The following is a 25,731-nucleotide window of genomic DNA, read 5'->3' as shown; positions in this document are numbered from 1 at the left end:
CAATTGTGTTTAGTTTTTTTTCCTTAATATTTTTTTCTTTTTACTTGTAGCTAAATAAATAATGCGCAATGAAAAGGACCCAGGTGCAAAAGAAGAAGGAAAAAAAAAAAAAAAAAAAAAAAAGGCCTAATCTGATTTTGGTACCAGCACCATTATCATCCATCCTCAGCCGTCAGATAATGTCATAACTCTGTTTAAATGTCACTCAGCACACACACACACGCACCTCATGATCATTACTCTTTGGATTAAGTTCATGCAGAATCAGGTGCAGGCAGAAAAGGGGGGGGGGGGGGGGGTGGGGGGGGGGGGGGGGTGGGGGGGGGTGGGGGGGGGGTGAGGTGGGGTGGGGGGGTGAAGAGGAGACATGCGAACAGCAGCCTCGGTTCATCCTGCTTAAAACCTAATCACACTGCCTCCTTATCTTCCTGCCTCCAGCCTGGTTGCCAGGAAACTCATTGCTGGTCATCCTGATATGGCAGCATCTGTATGAGTACCAGAGGAAGAGTATCTGTTGATCTGTGTGTGTGTGTGTGTGTGTGTGTGTGTGTGTGTGTGTGTGTGTTTCAGTAGATCAGAGAAGCAGATCAGACCAAAACTGAACTCTTCTGACTAAATGCAAATTGTTGCATATGGTGAAAAACCAGCACTGCACATCACCCTGAACACACCATCCACACTGAGGAGTATGGTGGTGGCAGCATCATGCTGTAGGGATGCTTTTCTCCAGGAGGGACAAGGACATACACACACACACACACACAACCAGACCTACAGCGGAGTGAAACATAATATATCCAAACATATCTGTGTGGGAATGGACAGGTCCGAGTCCAGACCTTCATCCAGTTGAAAATCTGTGGCTGCTTTCCATGAAAACAATTTTTTTTCTTTTTTAAAGGGATCAGCTCACTTAGCTCAGAGTTTATCACTGAATAACTTTGACTTGAAGAACTCCCGGTGGCTGTTCCTGTAATGTACGGGAATATGCGTTAACTGGCGTCTGAACAGCGTGTGATCAGGGTCTGGTCACGGTTCACAACCACGACCCAGAACACGGTGCAGAAGTTTTTTCCATCCAGCTGAGCGGCGCTGGAAAGTTCAGAACTCAAGTGAATGTATGCATGAACGGTGTAGGGCACAGCCAGAGTCACACACACAACAGGAAGTAGTCCATCTATTGATGCCTGGCAGCACAAACACTGACCAGACTGTCAGTTAGTAAGGTATAATTTAGCTTTTTCAACATTCGAAGCCAAGAAATCCCCGAGTTTCGGAGCAAAAATAAAGAGGAATCGAGTATTTCAGGTTTTATAGAGAATTATATTGATACAACGGAGGATGTGAGTGGCGGGTGTGGAGCCACGTCGGCGTCGCCGTGACCGACACCGCTCCCTTCTACAAACCCAAAGATGAAGAAACATGAACTACAATCACTTCCTGCAGCAACTCTACATTTGAACAGGTTTCTGACATCGTGTTTTTTTTTTTTTTTTTTTTTCCAATACATGGTAAAAAAAAAAACAAAAGAGGAAATAAAAATATACAGGACTGTAAACATAAAACATGGTTTCTTTAACGTAAAACAACAACGTCACAAAAAGTCGCGATTAATCTCTTTCGGTTCTTTTTAAAAGTAGGACACAGAGGGAGATCGGATCAGCAATATTGCTTTATGGGAGCACTTTAATAATATCAACGGGTCGAGGCTTTACAGCTTCCCCCCATCAAACACAACAACAGAACATGGAACAGACAGAAGAGACTATTTACAAGAGGAACTGGTTGGTTTTTGTTGTTTGTTTTTTTTTTTCCTTTCTCATTTGTTTTTCTGTTAAAATCCTTTCTACTTAATGTGGCAAACATCATCACAATGCAACACAAAGCAACGGCCCACAGTGGAGGATGTACTGACGGAGGAGTGCGCACGTGGTCAATGCATGTGTGGAAATTCATGTAACAGTAGGAGCGTCGGCATATGAAAAAATTTAAAAAGTTCAATGTCCATATTTTCTTTCCTGCGTCATTCCTCCGTAACGTCAGAGGAGACGTGCGTCTTTTTTTTAAATCCTCCTTTTTTTTTTTTTTTTTTTTAGCTCATCTTCTTCGCCCTCCGGCCTTCTTGCGACCCTGAGAGGGGAAAAAAAAAAGAAACGATTCAAAGAGGAAAGCAACGCTTCGGTTCATTCACAGTCGGTTCGGGCGGCTGTGGGATTCTGTACCTTGGGTGTGGGCTCGTCCTCCTGCTCCTCCTCCTCCTCTTCGTCCTCGTCCTCAGAGTCGTCTTTAGCGGCGGCTGCTTTCGACCGGCCGCCACGCCTGGAACGGAAACACACACACACACGATGACACAGGCTCTGCTTCTCTCGGGTGGTTACAAACGGATCTGCCGGTCATTACGCTGGCTTCTTGGCTGCTGGCTGGGCTGACTTCGGCGGACGACCTCTCCTCTTCTGTGGCGTCGACTCCGCCGCCTCCGAGCTGCGGAGCAAAGCAGAAACTCTCATCCTGATTCTCGCCGACAGAAATCCTGGTCCTCCTTTACTCTCTCTCTCTCTCTCGCTCACCCCTGCGACCGCCGCGGCGTCCTGGCTTGCCGTCCTCCTTTGGGCTTCACCTCCATGTTCTCGCTGCTCCTGTCGTCCTCCTCGTCCTCGTCCTCCGCTTCCTCCTCGGCCCTCTCCTCTTCCTCCTCCTCCTCGTCCTCGTCGTCCTCCGGCGGGGGCGCCGCCCTCTTGCGCCCCCTCCTGCCCTTGGCGGGGGTCTCCTGGCTGGCGGCGGCGGCGGACTTGGGCGGCCGGCCTCGGCGGCCTTTCTTGGGAGGACTGTTCTGCTCGTCCTCCGGCCGGGTGTCCTCGTCCCACTGGTCGTCCGGCTCGGCCGCCGCCGTCGTGTTGGCCGCCGCCTTCTTGCGGCCGCGCTTGGGCTTGCTCTCCTGGTCGTCGGTGGACGCCACGCCCCGCTTGCGGCCGCGCGGCTTTTCAATCTCCTGCGATCAGAAACACCAGATTATAAACTCCAGAAAAAAAAGCAAACAAAAAAACATCCATTCAGTTTTTTCTCCACACACACACTTCTCTATGCGGCCATTTTGGAAGCTGTTATTTATTGCCGTTTACACAGCTTGAGCTCGCACGCCGTTTCTTGACTTAAATCCAGCGGCTGTTTGCACAGTGGAAACCAAACATGGAGACTCCGATATTTATTGCGGCCGGCACTCGACCGGATCGCGGCAACGCCGCTTCTCTACTTGTTTGCGGCGAGCGTGTCATTTCAGGGATTGTTCCAGATTATCTGTACCGAGAACCTTCAGAGGAGACGGGGGGGGGAGTGATCTAAACAATCAAGTTGTTAGTTTTTTTCGATGTTCGGTGTTTATTTTCACTTCGCTGTCAGGAGTAAAGGAGACAAAGATTTGTTACCTTTTCGACGCTGTCTGCCATCTTGAAGCTGATGTCCTCGTTCTCGCTGTGATCCATTTCTGTGCTATCGTGCCTGAAAAACGGTAAATACATTTTTTTTTTTTTTTTTAAACACGAGCTGGAGGGATTCACTGACTGGGAGGTGACCTTTGACCCGTCGGTACCTGGTCTTGCTGCGCTGCGGGGAGCCGGGGTTGGAGGACGGGTCGTCGTTACTGGCCGTCTCCATTCGGGACGCTTTACTCTGCAGCTGCTTGCCCGCCGTGGACAGCGGCTTGTTGACGGCGCCCAGCACGTTGGCCGATTTGGGCTGGAGGAGGACGGAGCGGCGGGGTTAGTGTCACATTTCACCGGCCTGGAGCGGCGTTTCCTGTGGAGCGAGGCGGACCTCACCTTTCCCGGCGTGAAGAAAACCTTCATTTCTGCAGGGAGGTAATTTTTCGTGTTGCTGAAATTCTGAAAGAGACGGCGATCGGCTGTCAGAGGACGACTTCAGGGGGGATTCCGGACGCTGGATGCTGGACGGCGGCGGCGGCAGCGACGACGACTCACCTTGTCTGGTTTGGTGAAGAAGCGCGACGGGACGACGGGGTCTTTCGGGGACTCCAGGCTGTAGGTGGTGCTCTTCGACATGATGATGTTCATGGCTACGTCGCACACCGTGTAGAGTTTCTGCGGGAGAAACACGCAAATGAAGGACAGGCGGCTCCGAGGCGTCGCCGCCTGCGTGCGGACGTGCGCCGGCCCGGCACCTCGTTGGTTTTGGAGTCGCTGGGCGCCTGGGCGTCCTTCGTCTGCTTGATGTTTTCCACCATCTTCCTGATGAAGGCGTGGCTGTTGTTCTCGTTCTTGGCCATGATGATCTCCAGGACGAACCACAGAGCCCTGACGACGACAGAACGGGTGTCAAGCTTCAACGCGGATCCAGAACTTTCTCTCTGCGTTCCTGGGACCGACGGAGCCGTGCGGACGCTTTTTCCCCTCCCTCCACTCACTCTTTAATTTCTTTAAGCTGCTCGATGTCCTGCACCTTCACGTAGTCCGGGTCGTGAGCCAGGAGGTGGATGGCGTACGGCACCACGTACTCCGGCAGCAGGGAGAAGAGCTTGTCTGGGGGGGGGGGGAACATCACCAAAAGTGTCGGTATCTACCGGGGTCACGGCACGGAGCCGGGTTTCACCGTCGGGCTCCTTACCGCTGATGGCCGCGTGCTGTTTGAGGTACTCCCTGCGGATGTTGACGTTCTTCGCCAGACACTGGCGAGCGTGAGCCCTCCTCTCCTTCACGGGGTCCTTGGCGCACAGGGCGAACACCGCCATGTATTCCAGGGGCAGGCGCAGGCGGCACAGGCCCCGGTGGAGCTTCTGGGAGAAGCACTGCCGCACCTGGTAGCACTCGTCCTGCGGCGGAGGGGAAGGCAGCGTGAGAGAAAAATCCCAGCAGAACAGGAAATCTAAACCAAAACGTAGGTCTTACATTGATGACCAGAGCGCACAGCTGATATTGCTCCAATGTGATGATTTCGTGGTAGCAGGGCTCCTGGGCCAGTTTCAACAGAGCGCACGCCGCCGCCAACCGCAGCCTCGACATGTCTGGTTTCCTGGAAGACAGCCGCAAAACGGGAGCTTCATTAATTACCGCGATCGAGGCTGGGCGCCCCCCCCGAGGGTCCAGGAGACCCATTAAAATTTAGCGCGTCAGTGAAAATGGCAAGACTCCTCACGAAGCCGCTCAGGTGTGTCTGAAGCTCACCCCATCCTGCCCTGCTCCGTCAGGTCGCCGTCGCTGTGGAGGATCGCCGTCAGCATCCTCAGGGTGGAGTTCCCCGACTTGCTCTGGTTGTTCTTCACTCCCAACAACCACCTCACCATCAGCTTGATTCCCTGGATCTGAACCCGGGAGAAAGTCAGACACTGTTTAAATGTGGGCAGGAACGTTGAGGAACACACCGCATTTCAGAAATAGTAGGAGAAATAATAATAATAATAATAATAATAATAATAATAATAATAATAATAATACCACCTTGGCTTGAGTTTCCGGCGACACCTCATCATCAGGAACCCAGAGTTTAGTCGTCTTCTTGCCAGGAATCTGAGAATAAAATGAACAATTTAATGAGTGAAACAAAAAGTCTTTTAGGAAATCCAGCAAGTTCTCACTTGCTATAATTTTAGCAAAGTTATTGAACTGATGAGCTTTGGATTCGAGTGTAGAATTATAAACAAGTTTCAATGCTTTGCTTCACATGTTGTACTCTCACAGTCCCTGCTCCCTTCGCGTTACACATTCGCACCCTGTCATTCATGAGCAGGTCCTTGACGATGAAGTTGGCGACTAGAGATTTGAGCGGCGCTGCGAACTGTTCCGGGGCCAGCTGGGCGAGGTGACCCAGGGTGGTCAGGGGAGTGATGAGCTGCTCCAGGTTAGCAGGGTCCAGGCCTTTGTGGAGCGGCTGGAAGAATGAACAAACAAACAAAAAAACAAAAAACAATATTTCAATGCTTTTATCCCAAATGAGACAAACTAACTGTGGCACAAAATCACAACAGCTGCATCCGACGTGTGGAAACGACTTCTTAAATTCTCTACACATGACTGTTTGGGTTCTAATTTGAGATTCTGGAGTTCGGCTACAGAGTCTCATTTACAGACATGGACAAAATTGTTGGCACCCTTCATTTAATGAAAGAAAAATTTACAGTGGTCAGAGAAACAACTTGAATCTGACAAAAATAGCAATAAATAATAAAAATTCTATGAAATTTAACCAATGAAAGTCAGACATTGCTTTTTAACCAGGCTTCAACAGAATTATTTTAAAAAATAAACTCATGAAACTGGCCTGGACAAAAATAATGGCACACTTAATATTTAGTTGCACAACCTTTTGAGGCAATCGCTGCAATCAAATGATTCCTGTAACTGTCAGTGAGACTTCTGCATCTTCCAGCAGGCATTTCTGCCACTCCTCATGAGCAAACTGCTCCAGTTGCCTCAGGACGGAAGGGTGCCTTCTCCAGACGGTATGTTTCAGCTCCTTCCAAAGATGTTGGACAGGATTGAGGTCAGGGCTCATAGAAGGCCACTTGATAATAGTCCAATGTTTTCCTCTGAGCCATTCTTGGGTGTTTTGGGTCATTGTCCTGTTGCAAGACCCATGACCTGCGACTGAGATCACGCTTTCTGACACTGGCAGCACATTTCTCTCTAGAATCCCTTGATAGTCTTGAGATTTCATTGTGCCCTGCACAGATTCAAGACACAGATCCAAGGGAAGGTGTTCTTTTCTTGATATGCTTCATTTTTCCTTCTGTGAACATAGAGCTGATGTGCCTTGGCAAAAACTTCCATTTTTGTCTCATTTGTCCACAGGACACTCTCCCAGAAGCTTTGTGGCTTATCAACATGTAGTTTGGCAAATTCCAGTCTGGCTTTTTTATGATTTGTTCCTTGGTCGTCTCCCATGAAGTCCACTTCGGTTCAAACGACAATGGATAGTGTGATCTGACACTGATGATCGCCTTTATTCTCTTTAGAAGTTTTTCTGGGCTCTTTTGTTACCATTTGTATTATCCATCTCTTTGATTTGTCATCAATTTTCCTCCTGCTACCACTGTGAATTTTTCTTTCCTTAAACGAAGGGCACCAACACTTTTGTCCACGTCTGCATATGATTTAAAGGAAGCACCTGATGTTGATGAAGTGAGAAGTGAGGAGGTTAAACGTGATGAAGCCCTTCTATGTTTTTAATCAAACGTGATCAACAGATGGACCGACTGACCTCGAAGATCTGGGCGAAGTGTGTGTCCCTGTTGCTGAACATGGCGTTGATGCAGTGGATGGCGTACTTGGCCTGGCGAGGAGGGCCTCGCTTCGCTTTGGCCTGCAGGACCGGCAGTAAAACGCTGGAGACAGAAAAAGAAGAAAGAACGAGGAGAAAATCATGAACAAACAGCAGAAAGCAGTAAAAACAGTGACTCACGTGAGGAAACTAATCCCGTCACCAGGCGGGACTCACGATTTGATGTGTGGGAAACTCTCCTCCATCTTGCTGCCCGTGTTCTTGAAGATCTGCAGCGCTGCCTCGGCCACCTTCTCATCGTCCATCTTCAGGCAGCCCAGCAGGGACTCGAACGTCTCTGCGGAGTGGAACGACACCGGGTGTGTGAACGACAGCACCTGCGAGGGGTGGAGAGAGAGAGGGAGAGAGGGGGGCGACAAAAAAAAACAAAACAAACAAACCAATCACACAAAGCTGAAAATAATCACTGACGCACAACATTAGTTAAAGAGTTGCGGGACCTTTCGGTCGTATTTATAGAAGCGTTTGTGTCGCTGCGATAACAGCAGCTTACAGACTAAAACAGCGGGAGACGCACTATTATCCGCCTCCAAATATTAAAACCCACTCCGCAAGAACACAGCGAAAACAACGCATTTAATCAACTGATTACATCGGCGCCCAGAGGCTTTAATTTGTAATTTCCTACTAATTTCTTTTCTTCACCTTGAGCAGCTCCAGCCCGGCTCTGATGGCCTCTTCAGTGGGAACGCCCTCCTCCTCGTCGTCAGCCGTTCCGTCTATAGATTTGTTCACCTGCTTTATCAAAGCACTGATTGAGATCAGAGCAGAAAGAAGGGTTACTTCCTGCAGAGTCGGGAGGATCTGCGTTCGAGACGTCGAGCTTGTGTTTTGAGCGGGCGGACCTGATGGACTCGGTGTCGATGTGCACCGGCGCGATCCGCTCCAGCAGGAACTTCACCATCTCCAGGAACGGGTTGCTGGGCTGTTTGGGGCTGCCCAGCTTCTTAGTGATGTCTCGCTGAGAAGATGAAAAAGATCGACGTGAGTAACAGGAAACTAAACGGGCGAGCCGCACGGAATTGTCAACACCGATAACAAAGCGCTCTGGAGTCTGTTAAATTTCCACATTTCGCCGTTTTTGTCAGCTCCACTCTCGTCTTTCTCTTTCCACACCGGCTCGGTGGCCCCGCCAATAAATCAATACACAAAAATCAATTAAGTCCACAGCATGAGCCGCCTGTCAGACCTTTGCTTCAAAAAGTGTTTTGGCGCTTCGATCCATTTCACTGAAGGCTTTCAGCCTGTCAGGCAGGATCAAGACCGACAGACGCAGCTCTCCGTGCCGCCGGTGTGAAGGACCGGGGGTTTCAGGGGAACCGACCACAGTCCTGTGCCGCGCGTTACGGCGACTTGAATGCGTCACATCAAGATCGGCGTCTCGCCTCGGACACTCACCACGCAGACCTCGGCCTGCTTGCAGGAGCAGGAGGGGCTGACCAGCGTTTCCAGCTGATCTCTGATCCGCTCGTCGTCGTCCAGGACCTGAGACAGCTTCTTCACGAAATCCTGAGCCTTTCCCGGGTCTGGCAGGTTCCCTGGAGGAAGGCAGAATAGAAATCATCCGTTACAGCAACCCTGTGGAGTAGATATACTGATTCTATTTACTTCTACTAAATTCTACAGACTGCTTCTTTAAGTGAGGGTCTTACTTGTGATCACCATGACTTTGGCAAATACAGCCTTGTTTGACGCTTCGGACTGCAAGAAAAACAGAAGAGTTGAAATATGTGGGATTAAAACTGGATTTCTTTAATCCCTCCGCTGGAAGCTTTCATGTCTACCTTGGGTTTTTTCACCAGGTCCAGCAGATCTTTCACGTGGTGTCTCAACAGATTCTGGCACTTCCACATCTCATTTAAAGCCCTGTGAGACGGACGCGGCGTGATTAGAGACGATCTCGGCGCCATAAAGAGAAAGAGATAAGCTCACACTTCCTGTTACAAAAACACTTACTTGACAGCGTTGGTGTCCAGGGTGGCGTACAGGTAGTAAAGACACTTCATTCTCTCGGCGGTCTCCAGGTTGTGAGGAACCATGTACTGAGCGAAAACGCGCTCCACCAGCAACCTGTATGCACAGAGCAAACACTCCCAATGACTTTGCTTTTCATTAATGCGAGAGCGCGCTCTCAAAATTCCTTATCGCTCAATTAAATACAGTCAGAACCGAGGATCGGAAATTACAGCGGCTTGGTAGGGGAAAGATGAAGAGTGGAGCAAGAATGGGCGATAAATCGGATGTAGTTCGCACCCCGTGTGCTTCAATACAGATTTTACAGCAGCAGGGTAGTTTGAGGAGTAAACACACCCACGTCATTCAGTTCTTCGTTATTTTGAATTTTTTTTCCCCTCATGACAGTCGATGTTTTTCGGAAACAATAACACGCCACATTTCGGGGCTCTGAGCGACGCGGCGCTGCACTGCGCCGTCTGGCTGATCAGCCAACAGCAACAATAAGCCCCGCGTACACCTTCCTCCTCAAACTGCTCTACATTCCGGCGGCCTGAGGCTACTGCAGGCAATCAAGCCGGCATCTGCTCCTCCATCACTCTGGAGAAACGTCTCCGCACTTTGGAGGCGGACTCAAAAATAAAACCTGATTTTGAGGGAGACGGGTGAGATCAATCTGCGTTCAGCTGCTCGTCCGACGGAGCAACGCAAATCGGTCTGACAAAATGAAGAGCCCGAGTCTCGGTTCCATTACTGGCAGTGGCGTTTTGCTTTTGAGACAACGGGCATGCGCTCCGACCTGTCGTCGATGCTGTTCTGGTAGTAGATATGAAGCAGCTTGTCTTTGATCCAGGAAATCTGTTTGGAGGCCTCCCTCCCGCCTTCGCCCTGCAGCGAGTACTTCCTGTAGATCGATGCCAGGCCCATCATAGCCTCCTTACGCACACGCCACTGACAAAAGAGAGGAAGGGAAAAAAAAACAGTTTGAAAGAAAAAGAAATATTGAGAATAAAAGAAATCCAGAAACAGACATATCTCAAAAAAATTAAAAAATGGCCATTTTTCCTTCATTATATTTTGACTGTATTAGATTGCAAATAACACTTGTTTATTTAATAAGCCAAAACTATATTTCGTAACGGGATTTCTCCCCTTTCCATTCAACTGAAGGTTTATCACTATTACATATTTGAAAAAGAAACACTTTAGTTGAAAGCAAACTGAAAAAGAAACATGGCTTTTTTCATCCGTGGACCTCCGAACTCAAGCTGGCCTCTCTCACCTCTTGGCCGCGCAAACGGACAAAACGACGGACTTTTCACATTTCTGAGACGAGTTTATTCATCTGAATTTTAGGGAAAGTTAAACGGGCTGCTATCCCAAAACTAAAATAGGTAATATAACAACGGCCTGTGAATTCAAACTGCAAGTAATAACCAGCTGCTCTGAAGCTTTCACTGAAATTTCATAACTAGAACAGTATTTTGTTCATTTTTGGCATGTATGGATAAAGTTAATTTCGATTTCCTCAACTTTTAAATAACTTTATTACCTAATTTTTAGGAAGACCATCATTCTCTATTTGACATGATTTGACTGCACATTCATTAGGTTTAGTTACTCGGTTGTGTTACTGCACTGGAATTACAATGATTGCAATAAGTTTTTTTGTATTCTGCTTCTGTATCAGTTTGTAAATTTTAAACCTGCTCGGAGCGACATTCAACCTGAGCAGAACTTTCATATCTATTTGCACAAAACTTCTGCTTAGCAAAGACAGGAAACACTGTTGAGTAACTATTTGGAGCAGCAGGCATCTTGGGCTTCTGGTAATAAAGTCACAACACCGTCAAACAACATCAATTCATGTATTATTCATTGGGCTCAGAGCGAGCGAGCTCCATATCAACTTATTGGCAGTCGACCCTCCAAATGATTAAACATGATGGCTGCAGCCTTCATTTAGGTTTCTGTTTACCGCCGTCCAACTTTATAATGAGCTTTGTGCACGGCCGTGGAGAACTCTGGTGAAAAACAGACCGGGCCTTAATTTGTCAAGAAGTGTAGCTTAAAACCGGCAGCGACTGGTCCAGACCGGAAACGAGCGTTTTGGGAAAATTGTGAAGGTACATAAACGGCAATATAACAACAGTCAAGGAAGATATACAAACAAAGCTGCAAATAAATTGAAGTTCTTCGTTATTATAAATATCATACATCAGTTATAACAGGAATAATAATAATTATAACGATGCAGCTCCTCAGCGGAGCTTTAATGCTTTCAAAGTGTGGCCTCAGCGCGGCTACATTACCCGCAGTCTAAAATTAAAACAGGTGTATCCAATTTTGTCACGGAGGCAACCGTGTGTGTGTGTGTGTGTGTGTGTGTGCGTGCTTGCGCGCCTGCTTCCCTTCATGACAAAATTAGATACAGATGACTGAGAATCTTCAGACATGAAGAGGGAGGTGATCTGTGTAATTAAGCCCACAGAGGGCAGACATTAAAGACATCAGCATTATTCTCAGTGTGTAAAATGCAAAACGTACTGAAGTACGACCTCTATTCATACAGGGAGAAGCCAGAAAGTCTCAGAGCGGCGCCCCCCCCACACACACATTATGCATTAACCGGCTGACATGCATCCCATCCGTCCACTTACTCTCTTGTCCAGAGTCCTCTCCTTCACGAAGTTCAGCAACGCATCATTGACTAGAGACAAGTCTTTCTTGGCAGCGGTTACAATGGAGACAATGACATCATGGCGAATGGCCTCCTCGGGGTCATGTGACCTGACCCTCAAGTACTCTGGGAAAGAAAAGACGAGAGGAGTCAATGTGCGGGGTGTGAGTGTGAGAGGATGGGCAGACGGCAAATCATCCTGACATGCTGGTGTATTTACGACGACACACACACACACACAGTGTTTTCCTGCGTACCTGTGAGGTCTTTGGCCAGGTCTGGGTGGTTCATGAGACAGTGACTGGCAAACTTGACACACTCCAGTCTAATAGGCACGTGGATGTCATTAAACCTGCATGCAAAAAGGAAAAATAGTCAGAAAAGTAGTGCTTTAACCCCATGGGAGCGTCCCGCCGTGCAGAATCCGGGGCTCCGGTACGAACACCCACCTGCCCAGGTAGCACTGCCAGAGCGGTTTGTTCTGCGCAGCCAGCTCCGAGTCCTTGGCTCCGAACATCTTCGCCAGGAGCTTCACCACCTGCAGCCTCTCGTCATTATCGTTACTCTGCAGAGGGGAAGGAGAGAAGAAGGCGGGAGGAATGATGCGCCGAGAAACCGGCTGCGTCCGACCGGCGGAGGAGCCGAGTCATTTACACGAACGACACCGAAACGTCGCCGCCTTCAATGGGAGCAGCTTCTCTTGCGATTAATCTGGCCTTGGACCGAGGAGACGGGAAGCGAGGGACAAAGGGAGACGAGGGAAGAAGACGGAGGGCGCGAGGATGAAAGGAGAAAAGCAGCAGGGTTAGAAAAGAAACAAGGATGAAAGTGTGAGATGGAGAACGAGCGAGTCAGAGAGAAAGAGCGCGCGTGTGTGTGTGTGTGTGTGGAGTCCGTGGCGGGGAGATTTTATCGCAGCTATTATTTTGAAGAGACAGCAGTGATCTACACTCCCCCCGAACAGTTAATGAGCGTTATCCATCAGCGGGATGCCTTTATGAGACACCGCAGAGGCAACATTATGCTGACTGGCTCGCTGCTTTATCTCTCTAATATGAATCAACAAACCTGCAGAGAGAGGGGAAAAACGCGCGTAATGGGTCAGACAATTCACGTTTTGGTGCATGTAGGAAATGTATCGTATCGCTGTTAACACTGCAGCTGCATCCTGAACTACAGCTGATACCGACAACGCAATAAATTAAAGAAAAAAAAACAAAGTCATCATGAAATGCAGTAAAAGAGAGCGGCGCAAAGCCACAGCGCTAACGACCGTGAGACGCCCGGCAGCTCGTTTGGTTGCATTCAGGAAACATCGCATCCGAAAAACACACAGAGGTCGACGGATGTTCCGAAATAAAAGCGAGGCCGCTTTGAGATACCTTGAGCTTGAACTCCAGCTGCGGCAGCACGGAGAGCAGCAGGTGGCTGTCGATGTTGTAAAGCTCCAGGATGAGATCAAAAACGTGTTCGGACAGATCGCTGACTGACGTCTTTCCCAACATCAGCACCTGGTTGAAAAACTGTAGACGAAGGCGGAGAAGGAGAAAGGTCACGGATCCATTTCTGCACAGCTACATTTTTACCTTTTCTTTTCCCAGAAGAAAAAAAAAAACATTTTAAATGTGCAGTCTTTATAAAATACTTCTATTTAACTACTTTTCTACGGTCAAAGGTCAGACATAGGGTTACTTTAGTAGAGCTGGGAGGGATTTATTATTTTCATTCAAAGCGTCTTCTAACCTGGACCCACACAAAACCTCATTACAGTAATAATATTAAATGCCCGAGTCTGCTTCAGTCTATAAAACGTTACTACAGGACCGATTACACAACAGGCCATAAACGCAAAAGGCCACATTCAGGTGTGGAGGCAAACGTCGATTCCAGTGGGATCAAAGACTGGGCCTCACGTTGGTGATGTAAGGCTCGATGGCCTGAGCGGTCCTCTTCAGCAGAGCTTTGGCCAGGTCGTACGCCTGTTTGTTCAGATTCTGAAAGAGAAAGACGACAGGCTTCGTTCAAAAACAGACTGTGAAAAGAATAAGGGTGTTGTTCATCACTTCTTGTTCTTTACCCTGGAGGAGATCTGCAGCAGACGCAGATGTTCGCACACTTTGTGCACCAACCTTTCACTTGCATTCCCCCGTGTCGCCTGCAGGGGTCTCACTGAATTACAAGATATGGATTTCACCCTCCTGAAAATCCCCACTCAGTTCAAGTTGTCCCTTCACTATGCAGCCTCTATTGTTCTCCCCCCTGCATGCTTGACCTTGTGGGTTAACATTTCATTAGGAAACTCGTTCTCCTCATTAAACCGTGAACACACACACACACTCCTCTGGTGCCGTCCATTCTGTGAACGGACCGGTGTGCTGTACAAACCTTGTGCGCCGGCACCAGGTTGACTAGAACGGTGTCCAGCAGCTCCTGCGACACGGTGTCTCCCTCGCAGATGATGGAGCTCATCAGGTCCACCATGTGCATGTGCACCTTCTGATTGTGTCCATTGCTGGAGAAACGAGGCACAGAGGGGGGGAGAGAAATAACTACACAGACAACATAACGGGGTAAAATTCAGCAGCAGCAGCAGCAACATGGGCCATGAGTAATCTGATTAAGATTACATCAAGTGAACACTTGTGATTTTGATCAGATTGGAGGAGGTGATGTAACCCGTTCACAGTGAGATCAGAGTTCATATTAATGCCAAATCGCAATCTTTCCGACTGATATAATGCATGTTTACGTGACGACGCCGCGTCGCTGCGGGAGACGTTGCGATTCCACACAGACGATCAGTTTCCTCTTGTTCCGATTCATGTTTAACGACTGGCAGGATGATGAAAAACAAGTCTGCACTGAAAATGTGACGTTTTTTTTTTTTTTTTTTTTAATGAACAGAGATAGACTTAAATTATATATGAAACCAATGTTGTATCCTATAAAGAAAGAACTGCCATGATCTGAAAACATATGAGTGTTAAGGTGGAGCTATGAACAGCAGTTTATCAGAGTTACATTTTCATATTATGTTTTCTGTACAGCTGAAAGTGAAAAATGGATCGGTCTTCTTATTCAAGCATATAGGCCGAATATGTACTAGTCCGACTGCAGGACGAAAAATGTTTCTAATGGAGAATCACAGCTGCTCTTGCTGCTGAACATGGCGAAGAATTAACTGCTCTTTAATTCAAATTGCAATTAAAAATCAGATGATATTACTTGTGCACAATATAATATAAAATTCAAGTGTATTGCGTGGTAATTAGCATAATAAAATGCTTTTCATTCACTCAAACATTGAGCTTTAATTAATAAGTGAATTTATGAAGAACGAGCAGAATCAGTAATGGTATTAGTGTCAGTTGCTTTACATTCTATCACCATCCATACGAGCTCATATCACTAAATGAAAACATCAATCCACAAATCAAACGGATCAGTCCTCATGTAAACGGGACAATCTGATCTCAATCAGACAGACGGAACGGTGACGATATAAATACTCCAACTGATTTAGAAAGAACATGAAATACTTTGCAGCTTATTCAGTTTGTAAAAATCATCTCGGGCAAAAAAAAAAAAGCCTTAATGCAGACGTTGACTGGATCACAGAAGTGTTTATATTTCGATGCATGGATGGCACAGGAGGTGGGTGCATCGCTCCGTAACGATCTGCATTACGGCAGCAGGGAAAGCTTATTGCTTAGATTTGTATCTCAGGCATCACCGGGCTCGCTGCCTCCCATTCACATCAAACAGTCACTTAGATGCACAAAAAAAAAATAAAAACACAGCTCACCCACACACAAACATTACAGCTGCCTTCACCTACACCTCCACAAACTCAGTCCTTTAGATTCTCTCCATGAAATAAAAAAAAAAAAAAACAAAACACCGTCTTGGCACAATCCTGACACACACACACACACACACACACACACACACACACACACACACACACACACACACACACACACACACACACACACACACACACACACACACACACACACACACACACACACACACACACACACACACACACCACACACACACACACACACACACACACACACACACACACACACACACACACACACACACACACACACACACACACACACACACACACACACACACCCAGTGGATAGGAGCCAAGTTCTGTGCTGCAGAATTCAGCCCTCAAGGTTGTGTTCAGCTGAGTGAAATTGAGAGGAGAGGGTTGTAGTGAAAAAGTGAGAGAGGGCAATCAGAGAGCGAGAATTAAAAAAAAAGAGAAAAAAAAAAGCAGCGACCCAGACTGCTACTGTGCCGTTTCCCGACGTAGCAGTAAAGACAGACGGAGACAGCTCTGTCGCTCAGGACTGCTGCAGCTCCATACCAGATGAGGAGGAAACGTGGAGATGCAAGACCTGGGAGCACAGTGGAGCGAGGACGAGCATTTTAATGAAAAGAAGAAGACTCACTTGATAACCTGGAAGAGCGTTCTGTAGAGCTGGGTGAATATCTCGTTGCTGTCCTCCAGCTCAAAACAAATATTGTAGGACTTCACCCAGGCGATGTTCTGAACAGAGCGAAGGCATAAAGTCAGAAAATGCAAGAGGTAAGGAGAAAACAGTTGAATTAAAAAGAAAAAAACAACCTTCGAGCTCTGATCACATTACAGCTGAGCCATCTACATACAGCACAGGTAAACCTGGTCATTCATTATCAATGGCAGCGTCCTAGTTCCTGCTTCACGCCATCTGTTTGTGTCGGTGCCTGGACGCCAACAACCGCGTTCACGTCTTTCTAATTCATTTATTGAAAACGTGACGTCTTCTGGTGCTCAATGATGCTGAAGTGAGAAAAATCGCCCAGAAAGAGGTCATTTCTCACGGGCTCTACAATCAAACTGCTTCAAACTTTGTTCAACAGTGAAACACTCAGTGCCAATATTCTCTCTCTCTCTCTTTTTTTAATATTCTGATATATTTTGAACTACTGCGCTCAGGTTAATTGGGTTTCTTAAATATATATATGCCCAAAAACTAAATATTAAGAACAAAACTTTTCACCAAGACTGTATCAAGAACATTTAAGTGACGTTCAGGGCAAACAGGGGAAACCTGTTATTAATGGTTACCCGCGAGTCACAGATAAAGGAGAGTAAAAAGGTGTGTTGACCAATGTGATCATGACTCCGCCATTTGTTGCAATTGTAGAACATTTATCTGGAAGCTCTTTCTGAATGTTCAAGCTGGTTTTGGGCTTTAGCAGGACGCCGGAGTGCGCTACTGAAATCTGCAGAACGACGCTACTCTATTTACACGTCACAATCTCAATCAAAACAAACTGGCAGACAAAAGAAGCGTCTTTCCAATAAGATTTCATCCTCCCCTCCATCATTTCATGGGGAAATAGCTTCTTTCGGTAAAACTGGCATAAATTAATCAAAAGCACTTTGAAAAGCAAATTGGAACACACAAACCGAGCCGCTGATGAATAACAGAGGGGAATGCTTAGAGAGGCTTTCTAAAAATACGGCAACGACTACCTAATTATTCACTTTGAATCGATTTCTAAACACAGTTCGGCGTCCGCTGGAGCCCGGAGATGAAAAAGTGCCGGATCGCTGCAGATGTAAACAAGTTTCTTATGAGCGCCGACCGTCGCCACTTCGTCTTCGTCGCCGATCGGACGCGACGCGGTTACATCAGCGTGCGCTCGTGAATTAATAAACGTGTGAGGAGAGGAGAGGAGAGGTCAGGCGCGTTTCAAAGCTGAATATTCACAAGACAACAGCGGTAATCCTCGCTTCTGTTAAGAAACTCTTCAAATAAAACAGAATCGTTCAAAGGAAAAAAAGTGCAGGAACAGCAAGCACAGGCCAAACGCCGCACTCAGATGTGCTGAAAGTGGGTCGGTAAAGTGAAGACGCCGAAACTGATAAATACGGTTTGATGAACATTTAAAACAACGTCGCTACATAGCTGTCAAAACTAGGAAGACTTTGCAAAAAATACGCACTATTATGGCAACTTTCACAAAAACTAATGAGGAAATCCATGTCAAAGGCGTCATTTTTGGTATTTTAAGTGAAGATTTGTGGCAGTTTGAAGTGAAAAACACACACCTCCAGCAGGTAGAAGTATCTGTTGAACTGCGCACTTTTAGTGTCCTCCAGTCCTTTGAGCTGCCGTGTGATGAACATGAAGATGTCCTGGAAACAAGAAACAAATATACAAGTATGAATCTGTAAAAAAAAAAAAAAACCCACAGAGACAGACTGCAAAATGAGTAATGAGACTTCAAACACAGGGAAACGTCTTCCTGCCTCTGGGACTTCATTCAGGTGTGAGTACAGTTTCCAGTCTAAAGTTCAAGCGCACTTGGCAAAGGAAACACCGAATTTATGAGGTTTATTTAAGTGAATGCTCCGCAGTCGGCGCGGCGGAGCTGTTCGGGGATTAAAACAGTCACTGTGACGGAGCGCAGGGATCTCGCTCCTGGTCCCACCTTCAGTTTGTCGGGGGAGGTGTAGGGCGCCTCGGGGGCGTATATCCTGAAGATGTCTGCCAGGCAGCAGGCCACCAGCAGGCGGACGTCTTTGTCCGGGTGTTTGAGGAAGAAGTCCGAGGCCAGGTGGAGCGCCAGGTTCAGGTAGAGCTCCTTCTCTTCCTCCGAGTCCTGGTCCATGTCCATGAAGGTCTTCACCACCATCTGCAGGGCGGAGATCGGTTCGGCTCGTTACAGCATGTCCGTCAAGTTCGTCAGAGAGGAAAAATACAGTCTGTGCTTCATCTACACGGCAGTACAAATAAAATAAATACATTTACTATGAAACGCATTAAACAAAGTGCCACATTTTGACTTTTTATCATCTATTTCAGACCAGATCTTGTTTTCTTGAGGAAAACAGGCGACGCGGCTGCAGCAGAGCTGACCTTGAGCCTGCGGACCATCTCTTCTTTGGAGATCTTGTCAGAGATCTCCTTGACCCCCGGGGGGTAGGTCACCTTCCCGTCTGCGGCTCGAGCTTTAGAGTGAGCCATCCTCTTTAGCTCTTCACTGCCTGTGGAGGGAGAGAGAGCGAGACAGAGAGTGAATAATGGTTCAAGATATTAAACCCGAAGACAGCAACAAGGCAGATATGACAGAGAGCAGAGAAAGAAACTCCACACCTGAAGCCTTAAAAACCTGCTCAGTCTCAGCCCCAGAAAAGAACATTGTTAACTTTCTGAAAGCCGCAGAAAATCTTTTTTTCATACTTGAAAGCTTCCACGGTTGTCTGCCACAGAGCAAACCTCTGAAATATTCAGCGAGGCATTCACAGCACGGTAATGGCTTTCAAAAAGCTGAATCCACAGCGAAATTGCGGCACTGAAGGGGAATCGGCTGACTTTTCACTGGGAGCCGCCGCAACCGCTCCACTCCACGTTTCATTACCGAGATTTCCAAGATGACGCGCAATTTGTGCTTAAGGTTTTCACATGACGCCAAATGCGCGTCGGCTTTTTAAAGTGGTGAACAGTTCATGTCCAGATCAGGCGGCGGCTGCTGAGCAGGCCCTTTTCGCCGTTGCTTTAGGTCCATTAATGACGCTAAAAGAGCAGAAATGTGTCCACCCTGGACCGTGACTTCATTCTCCCTCCTACATCCTACCTTCGCCCCCGTTTAGGAGGCAAACTGCAGCTTGACTCACGAGTTTATAAATATACAAGCGTCTGCGTGATGAGCTGGGAGAGCAATACCTCACTAGATTCTGACGATTTCACAGTTAAACCATCCACAGCACTCAATACGAGAGTGAATTCATCCCTCTGCTGAAGAGGATGCGATGTTTTACAATAAACGCCACGTGTAAGAATATATTCTGATCATTGCTCTCGCCATCAACCAAAATGAAATCTAGATGAACTGGCTGAGCCTGAAGTTGAGCGCTGGCTGGTTAGCATGTTCTGTACGGGGTGGTGTGTGTTCTTGAGCAGGAGAGGTGAGACTAAAGCCCTCCAGCACCATTTTTTTTTTTTAAAAGCCCAATTAAACAATGGTGTGCGAGCATCCTCGCGTCGCCTGGAGCGGGTGTGTTTGAACGTCAGCGTTTGGAGATTAGGACGACAAGTGTCGTCCTTTCTTATTGGCATCATAAATTATAATCCCGTCAAACAGTTTTTATGTCTGTATAATTATAGAACTCCGATAACAGATTTTACATTGCGAGGGAGCAATCGCAGTGGAGAACAGGTATTGTATTGGTTTATTTTTTTTTAAGTAACTAATAAAATTGTAATCTATAGACAAATATCACCACAAAGATAAGGAGATAAGTTTAAGAAAATAAGTGCGAGATTAATCTCACTGTTAGAATCAACACTTTGACTTGGCAGCAAGTTCAGAAAGTCAAAATATCACGTAACCTCTAATCTCAACCTGCACGGAAATGAGACGAATAATCTGACGTATCGAGTCCTGACAGAGAGTTTCATTTAATAAACTGCCATCGACTGTAACTGACACAAACCACAGGAGTTTCCCCACAGCGGGCTTCAAACTTCTGGGTATTTACACACGGTTAGTCAAAGCGCCATCAGAAAGCCCCGCACTTAGCAGAATATTGCACTTTGAATAAATAAATGTCAGTACGGTGCTCGATGCTGCCGTGTGGCAATCCGGATTATGCAACGTGTGGAAAAAAATAAAACCCTAGAGAGGATGTAAAACTGTAAAATAAAACATTGCAAATTTCGCTGATGCTTGGAATAAACTGGAGATTTCCCAACTTATTTTAAGCCTCTCTCACAAAGCGTGAAACCTGTGGATCAGGGTCTCCAATTATTTTAGTGTCCTTCAGCATGTTGAAAAGTGAAGAATCCTGGATACACTCTGTACCAGGACCCGAACTGGTTATAAATAAAGATACAATTTCCAATAAATACAACCGTGTTGATAATGCGATAATATGTTTGGTGTAGAGTCTCACTTCAGCCTGATTTAAAATCCATTCGGGTGGTTCAAGATCAGGACTGAAAGCTTCATTGGCCTCTGAACACACAATTACTTCAATCAGGGGTGCCAAACTTAAGGTTCATGGGCCAAACCAGGCCTGCATGAGGCTCCGGTCCAGTGCAGCAAGTGACCAAGCAAATCGTAAAAATTCCAAAGAAGCAATTGACTAGCAATTTTATTGATGCTGACACGAAAGCTGGCAACATTTATCAACATTTCACTTCATTTTAGACCAAAAAAAACTTTAGCAAACAAAACCTTTAAAGCGATACTTTAACATTTTGGCAAATTGGCCCATTTTGCGCAATTCCTTAGTCATTTCGAACAGCATACTTACTTTTTTTTGTCAGGGCGAGCTGTTGTTTATTCAGAGGTGAGTCGGGGAAGGTTTTCGGGACGGACACAATGGAAGTGGATGGTATATTTGTTCCCCCTCGTCAAACTCATCAAATACACAATCCAACAACCCCAAAACGCTTTGGTGGACACGTTATAATCTGCACATTCACTACGCTGTGAAATATTAACGCAAAATTACGAGATTGAGTTGTTCATGCAAAGATTGCTAAGACGGAACTACTTACTAAACATGGCGTCTGGGCGTAGTGATTTCAACAGAAAAAGTAGTTCCCAGTATTTGCTTCAGTGTCGTAACGCTACAATATTATTTGTTGGTGTTTCACAGCGTAGTGAATGTGTGGATTATAACGTGTCCACCAAAGCGTTTTGGGGTTGTTGGATTGTGTATTTGATGAGTTTGACGAGGGGGAACAAAAATACCATCCACTTCCATTGTGTCCGTCCCGAAAACCTTCCCCGACTCACCTCTGAATAAACAACAGCTCGCCCTCACAAAAACAGTAAGTATGCTGTTCGAAATTACTAAGGAATTGCGCTAAATGGGCCAATTTGCCAAAATGTTGAAGTATCGCTTTAAACTTTGAATTTAAACGTTATGGAACTACTTTTAGTGGACCTCTGAAGTAAAATGTGTTTGACACCTTTGTTATAAATGCTGTGCAAAAATCGACACTTTTCTGAGAGTTTCTCTGTTTCACATTAGTGAACTAAACACCAGAACAAAACATTGTGACTACACACTGCAGCATCAGTAATGTGAACCCAACAGCTGCGCTTGCTTACAAACCGAGCTCTCCGACTGAACGTGCCTTTTACTGTTTGGTCGTGCATCATAACTGCAACATAACAATGTAAAAATGGATTCTTCCATAAAGCGGCAGATGGCAGCGATGACTTCCACGTAATGGAGATAACGTGAGTGTTGTTTAAAATCCTGATCCAGAACAAGCAGATCGGAGTTTTATCAGCTGTTTTGGGGGGGGGGGGATTCACTAAAATGTCTTATAAATGAACATAGAAAACTACACCTTGTACTGTTTGCAAGGTGAGGGGAGTCTGAACACTATAAAGCAGTGCTTGGGTAACTTCTGCGCTGCCACTTCAATTTATGTTGACATTTTTGTATCGGAGGAGAAAGATGGATTGTTGTGAAGCAGTGTGGGTCAGTAGGTCTGCCCACTGGGCTTTATTTAGAGGCCGGGCTGCACAACCCAGTTATGAATCACAACCAAATAATTTTTCTGTAGCTGCAGCCGAGCTTTTGTACAACAAGCGCAGCAAAAAAAAAACACACACACACACACACACACACACACACACACACACACACACACACACACACACACACACACACACACACACACACACACACACACACACACACACACACACACACACACACACACACACACACACACACAGAACGCTGGCAGGCTGCCAAATTGCTTGATTCTGACCTTCTTTTCCACCCCACAGCTGCTGCCAAATTTCTGTCCATCCCTCTCTTGTTCCACCACATCGAAACGCAGGGAGCTCTGGCAGCCAATCAGAGCAGATTATTCCTCAACCTGGGGCGTCTGTGCGGGTACCATCAGCCGGGGGAAACGTTTCACATGAAGAAGGAGCAGTAAATAATCACAAAGAGGCGAGCTTCACCCTCGCACTCCACCTCCCGAGCGCGGGATACTCTCCACTCATTACTGCTTTATCACCGTCAAACACATTTATTCCCCCACAGAGGCTTTCCTATCTGCCCGCTGCTCCAGCTCGGCCCACTTTAGCCCTTTAAACGCCGCTGCCAGCAGACATGTGAAGGCTCGGGAGGGCTTCTTCCAGCCTAAGCTGAACCTTGCCGGCGACACGCTCGGATTTAACCCCGTGAGCATATCGGCGGGGAGACGGGGAAACATCAGCAAACAGAGCGAAGAGCGGACACCAGCTGGCTGTGAGGGTGAACCCGACGACCTCCATACGGGCAGGCACGGAGCGAGGGGGGACCCTGGATCAACAGAGAGTCCAGATCTACCCCCCCAGGAACACATGGAATCAACATTTTGTGTAAAGGATCCATTTGAATCAGAGGTGATGCAGAGGAGAAAGGTTGAAATCAGTTCAGAAGTTGTGGTAAACCACCAGCACAGCAATACTGCAAGAGAAACCTGCACATTAGGAAGCTTCACTTTACCAGCATCCAGTTACGAAAAGAACAAACACTATGAATTCCTCCAAAGGAGAACAAGTCGACGGAAACATTTCTGTCCACATATCAGCAAATGACAGAGACGAAGCCCACTGGCAGGCTTGGAAGTGTATTTTTATGTCCAATTATTCATTTGTGAATTAACTTCAACAGCAAAGTGCATCTAAAATATAAAGAAATTGAGAGCTTTCCCACTGAGGTGCAGTTTAAGGCTATTTCATTACTTTTTATAACACTGAAGTCAGAAAAATAAACACCAATAAATGCTATTTTTACATGATCAAATCATTGGAAAGTGACAACATGACATGACAATTTGACAAAATTGCTGAATTTGATAAAATGCTACGTAACATTGAAGATATTATCACAGGGAAGTGAATAAATGATAATAAAGATTTACCAATAACCTATTTAAGATTTCAAATTTCCATCATATACATGGCTATTTGCCCAATAAAAGATTACCCTTGTGTTTTAGGTACTATGTATTATGGAGTTGTCTTTTCTTGTCTTGATAATCTCAACATCCTGAATCAGATCACCAAAAACAATGAGGTGCATCACTTATGTATTACACGATATCAATCAACCATGCTCAAATCAACTGCAGCCAAAGTTTAGCTCCAATGTCATCAAACCCAACACAATCCACTGCAGTTGTACATTTTTTTATAAGGGTTGTGCTCCATTATGAGTTACATGAGCAGAACACCCAAACAAAAAGGTTTTGTTTTGATCGGACTCAATGCGCACTTCGTGATTATGAAGTGAAATGCATGAGAGCAGTCCGCAGTGTGGAGGATGGCACCATCCAGCAGAGCCACAGGCTGAGAAGCTGTCAAAGGAAATGCACTGCAGCACACAGGGGGGTGTGTGCCCAAACTCACCAACACAACATTCACTAATCATCCCAAATCTGATCTGACCATAATCCCTCCAGATTGTCGCTTCTGCAGCAGCTACACCTCCACTCACATCAGGCTCATGATGGGTTTATCAAATATTAACAATGGGAAGTACAACTTACAGCCATAAAAAAGTCCTGATCATAAAAATATATGCATGGCACGCGTGACTTTTAAAAAAAGTTATCAATCGTTCAGCCATCAAATGCACAATGATAAAAAAAATAAAAAATAAGTGTGTTATACACAAAACAACAAACACAATGCGCCTTGGATAGAAGCTAAAATAATCCCGAATTAGATTGCGCGGGGTTTCGTTTAATCGAGTTAATTTCTATCACAATGTCACGGTATGAGGAGAATAAATGCTTTATGAAGATGGATTATTGTCGCGAGTAGACTGAGGTGCAGATTGCCTTGTTGCTGTTCTGCTGAGCGCGGCTAATCGAGCCACCTAGCCGGCTAGCGGCTGCTAGCATTCACAGCTAGCTGTGATTAGCATTCCCGGGCTAACGCTAGCAGCAGCAATCTCAGTGACAGAGGGCGGACAAGACCGTAAGTGAACAAAACACCCCGGCTAACTACCGTTATCCCACAATCAATACCGGAACCCCGCTGCTCGCAGCCGGCTCGAGTCGCCGCGGGCGCGCCGCAGTTCCAGCACGCGGCCCGGACCGAGCAATTTCACAAGCTAGCCGTGTTTTTAACCCCCGCAGGAGCGGGTGACCCAGCGCCGCGAGTCGGACAAGGCTGCCGAGAACACAGGCGAGCGAGGCGGGCTGCACTCCGCCTTTCACGAGCTGGATCCGGGGCTCCCTCCGCGGACGCAGTCCGGATCAAACCCGCTTCCACGCGGCGACGCGCGAGAGGAAGAACAAAAAAATAAATCACCGCTTTCCAGTCGAAGCCATGAGCCCGTTCGTGCATTTTCTTACCTGTTACGGTGAATTGTGATAAATCGTGTCCTCCTCTGCAGCTCTCTTCCCCCTCCTAGCTCCAAAATGGCGCCAATATGTATAGATTGAGTGCCCATGGGTCCAAACCAGGAGTGGGGGCGCAGCGCCACCTATGGGACGCGGGGCGCGGGACACGCGGGGCGTTCAGGGGCCGCTAGGAAAGCACGCTACTCGCCACAAGAAGTCATGTCTGTGGACAGAAATATACATCAAAACACATTTGAGACCCACAAAACAGTTATCAAATTTTTTGAAGCACTAATTCAAAATAAAACAAGTGAATTATAAATTCAAAGCCTTTATTATCATTTATTTATATTCAAATACATCCATTCATAATGGATCCTTGATTACTATTGGCAAGGCCAGGGTCACCAGCCTGTCATAGGGCAA

General features: G+C 46.6%; 1 protein-coding gene across 1 annotated transcript; it reads right to left on the bottom strand.

Moving 5' to 3' along the window:
• Window positions 1-1,480: 1,480 nt before the first annotated feature.
• pds5b (PDS5 cohesin associated factor B) lies at window positions 1,481-25,411 on the bottom strand. Its single transcript, XM_030100732.1, has 35 exons — window positions 25,318-25,411; window positions 18,853-18,980; window positions 18,425-18,628; window positions 18,042-18,128; window positions 16,393-16,490; window positions 14,306-14,432; window positions 13,834-13,914; window positions 13,303-13,443; window positions 12,370-12,485; window positions 12,178-12,272; window positions 11,901-12,046; window positions 10,040-10,191; window positions 9,244-9,357; window positions 9,072-9,153; window positions 8,940-8,988; window positions 8,686-8,825; window positions 8,133-8,248; window positions 7,933-8,038; window positions 7,444-7,604; window positions 7,207-7,330; window positions 5,719-5,877; window positions 5,448-5,516; window positions 5,175-5,311; window positions 4,899-5,022; window positions 4,618-4,822; window positions 4,418-4,532; window positions 4,175-4,307; window positions 3,975-4,094; window positions 3,816-3,878; window positions 3,587-3,732; window positions 3,423-3,495; window positions 2,568-2,989; window positions 2,401-2,481; window positions 2,223-2,319; window positions 1,481-2,130 (listed from the first exon to the last, which is right to left on the bottom strand). Exons 2-35 carry the CDS (start codon window positions 18,958-18,960, stop codon window positions 2,098-2,100), a joined length of 4,224 nt encoding a protein of 1,407 aa, XP_029956592.1. The 5' UTR covers window positions 18,961-18,980; window positions 25,318-25,411; the 3' UTR covers window positions 1,481-2,097.
• Between the last annotated feature and the right edge of the window lie 320 nt (window positions 25,412-25,731).

This window comes from Salarias fasciatus, chromosome 10 (assembly GCF_902148845.1).
Source record: "Salarias fasciatus chromosome 10, fSalaFa1.1, whole genome shotgun sequence".
Taxonomy (NCBI): Eukaryota; Metazoa; Chordata; class Actinopteri; order Blenniiformes; family Blenniidae; genus Salarias; species Salarias fasciatus.
This window is presented reverse-complemented; position numbering and strand designations above follow the sequence as displayed.

Excerpts from the sequence above, each read along its gene's own strand:
- pds5b (XM_030100732.1), bottom strand. The coding sequence starts at position 18,960 with ATGGCTCACTCTAAAGCTCGAGCCGCAGACGGGAAGGTGACCTACCCC. Across the intron at positions 13,444-13,833 it reads TCGAGCCTTACATCACCAAC|TTTTTCAACCAGGTGCTGAT; the intron begins GTGAGGCCCAGT and ends CTTCGTCTACAG. Across the intron at positions 12,486-13,302 it reads AGCTGGAGTTCAAGCTCAAG|AGTAACGATAATGACGAGAG; the intron begins GTATCTCAAAGC and ends TCCCCTCTGCAG.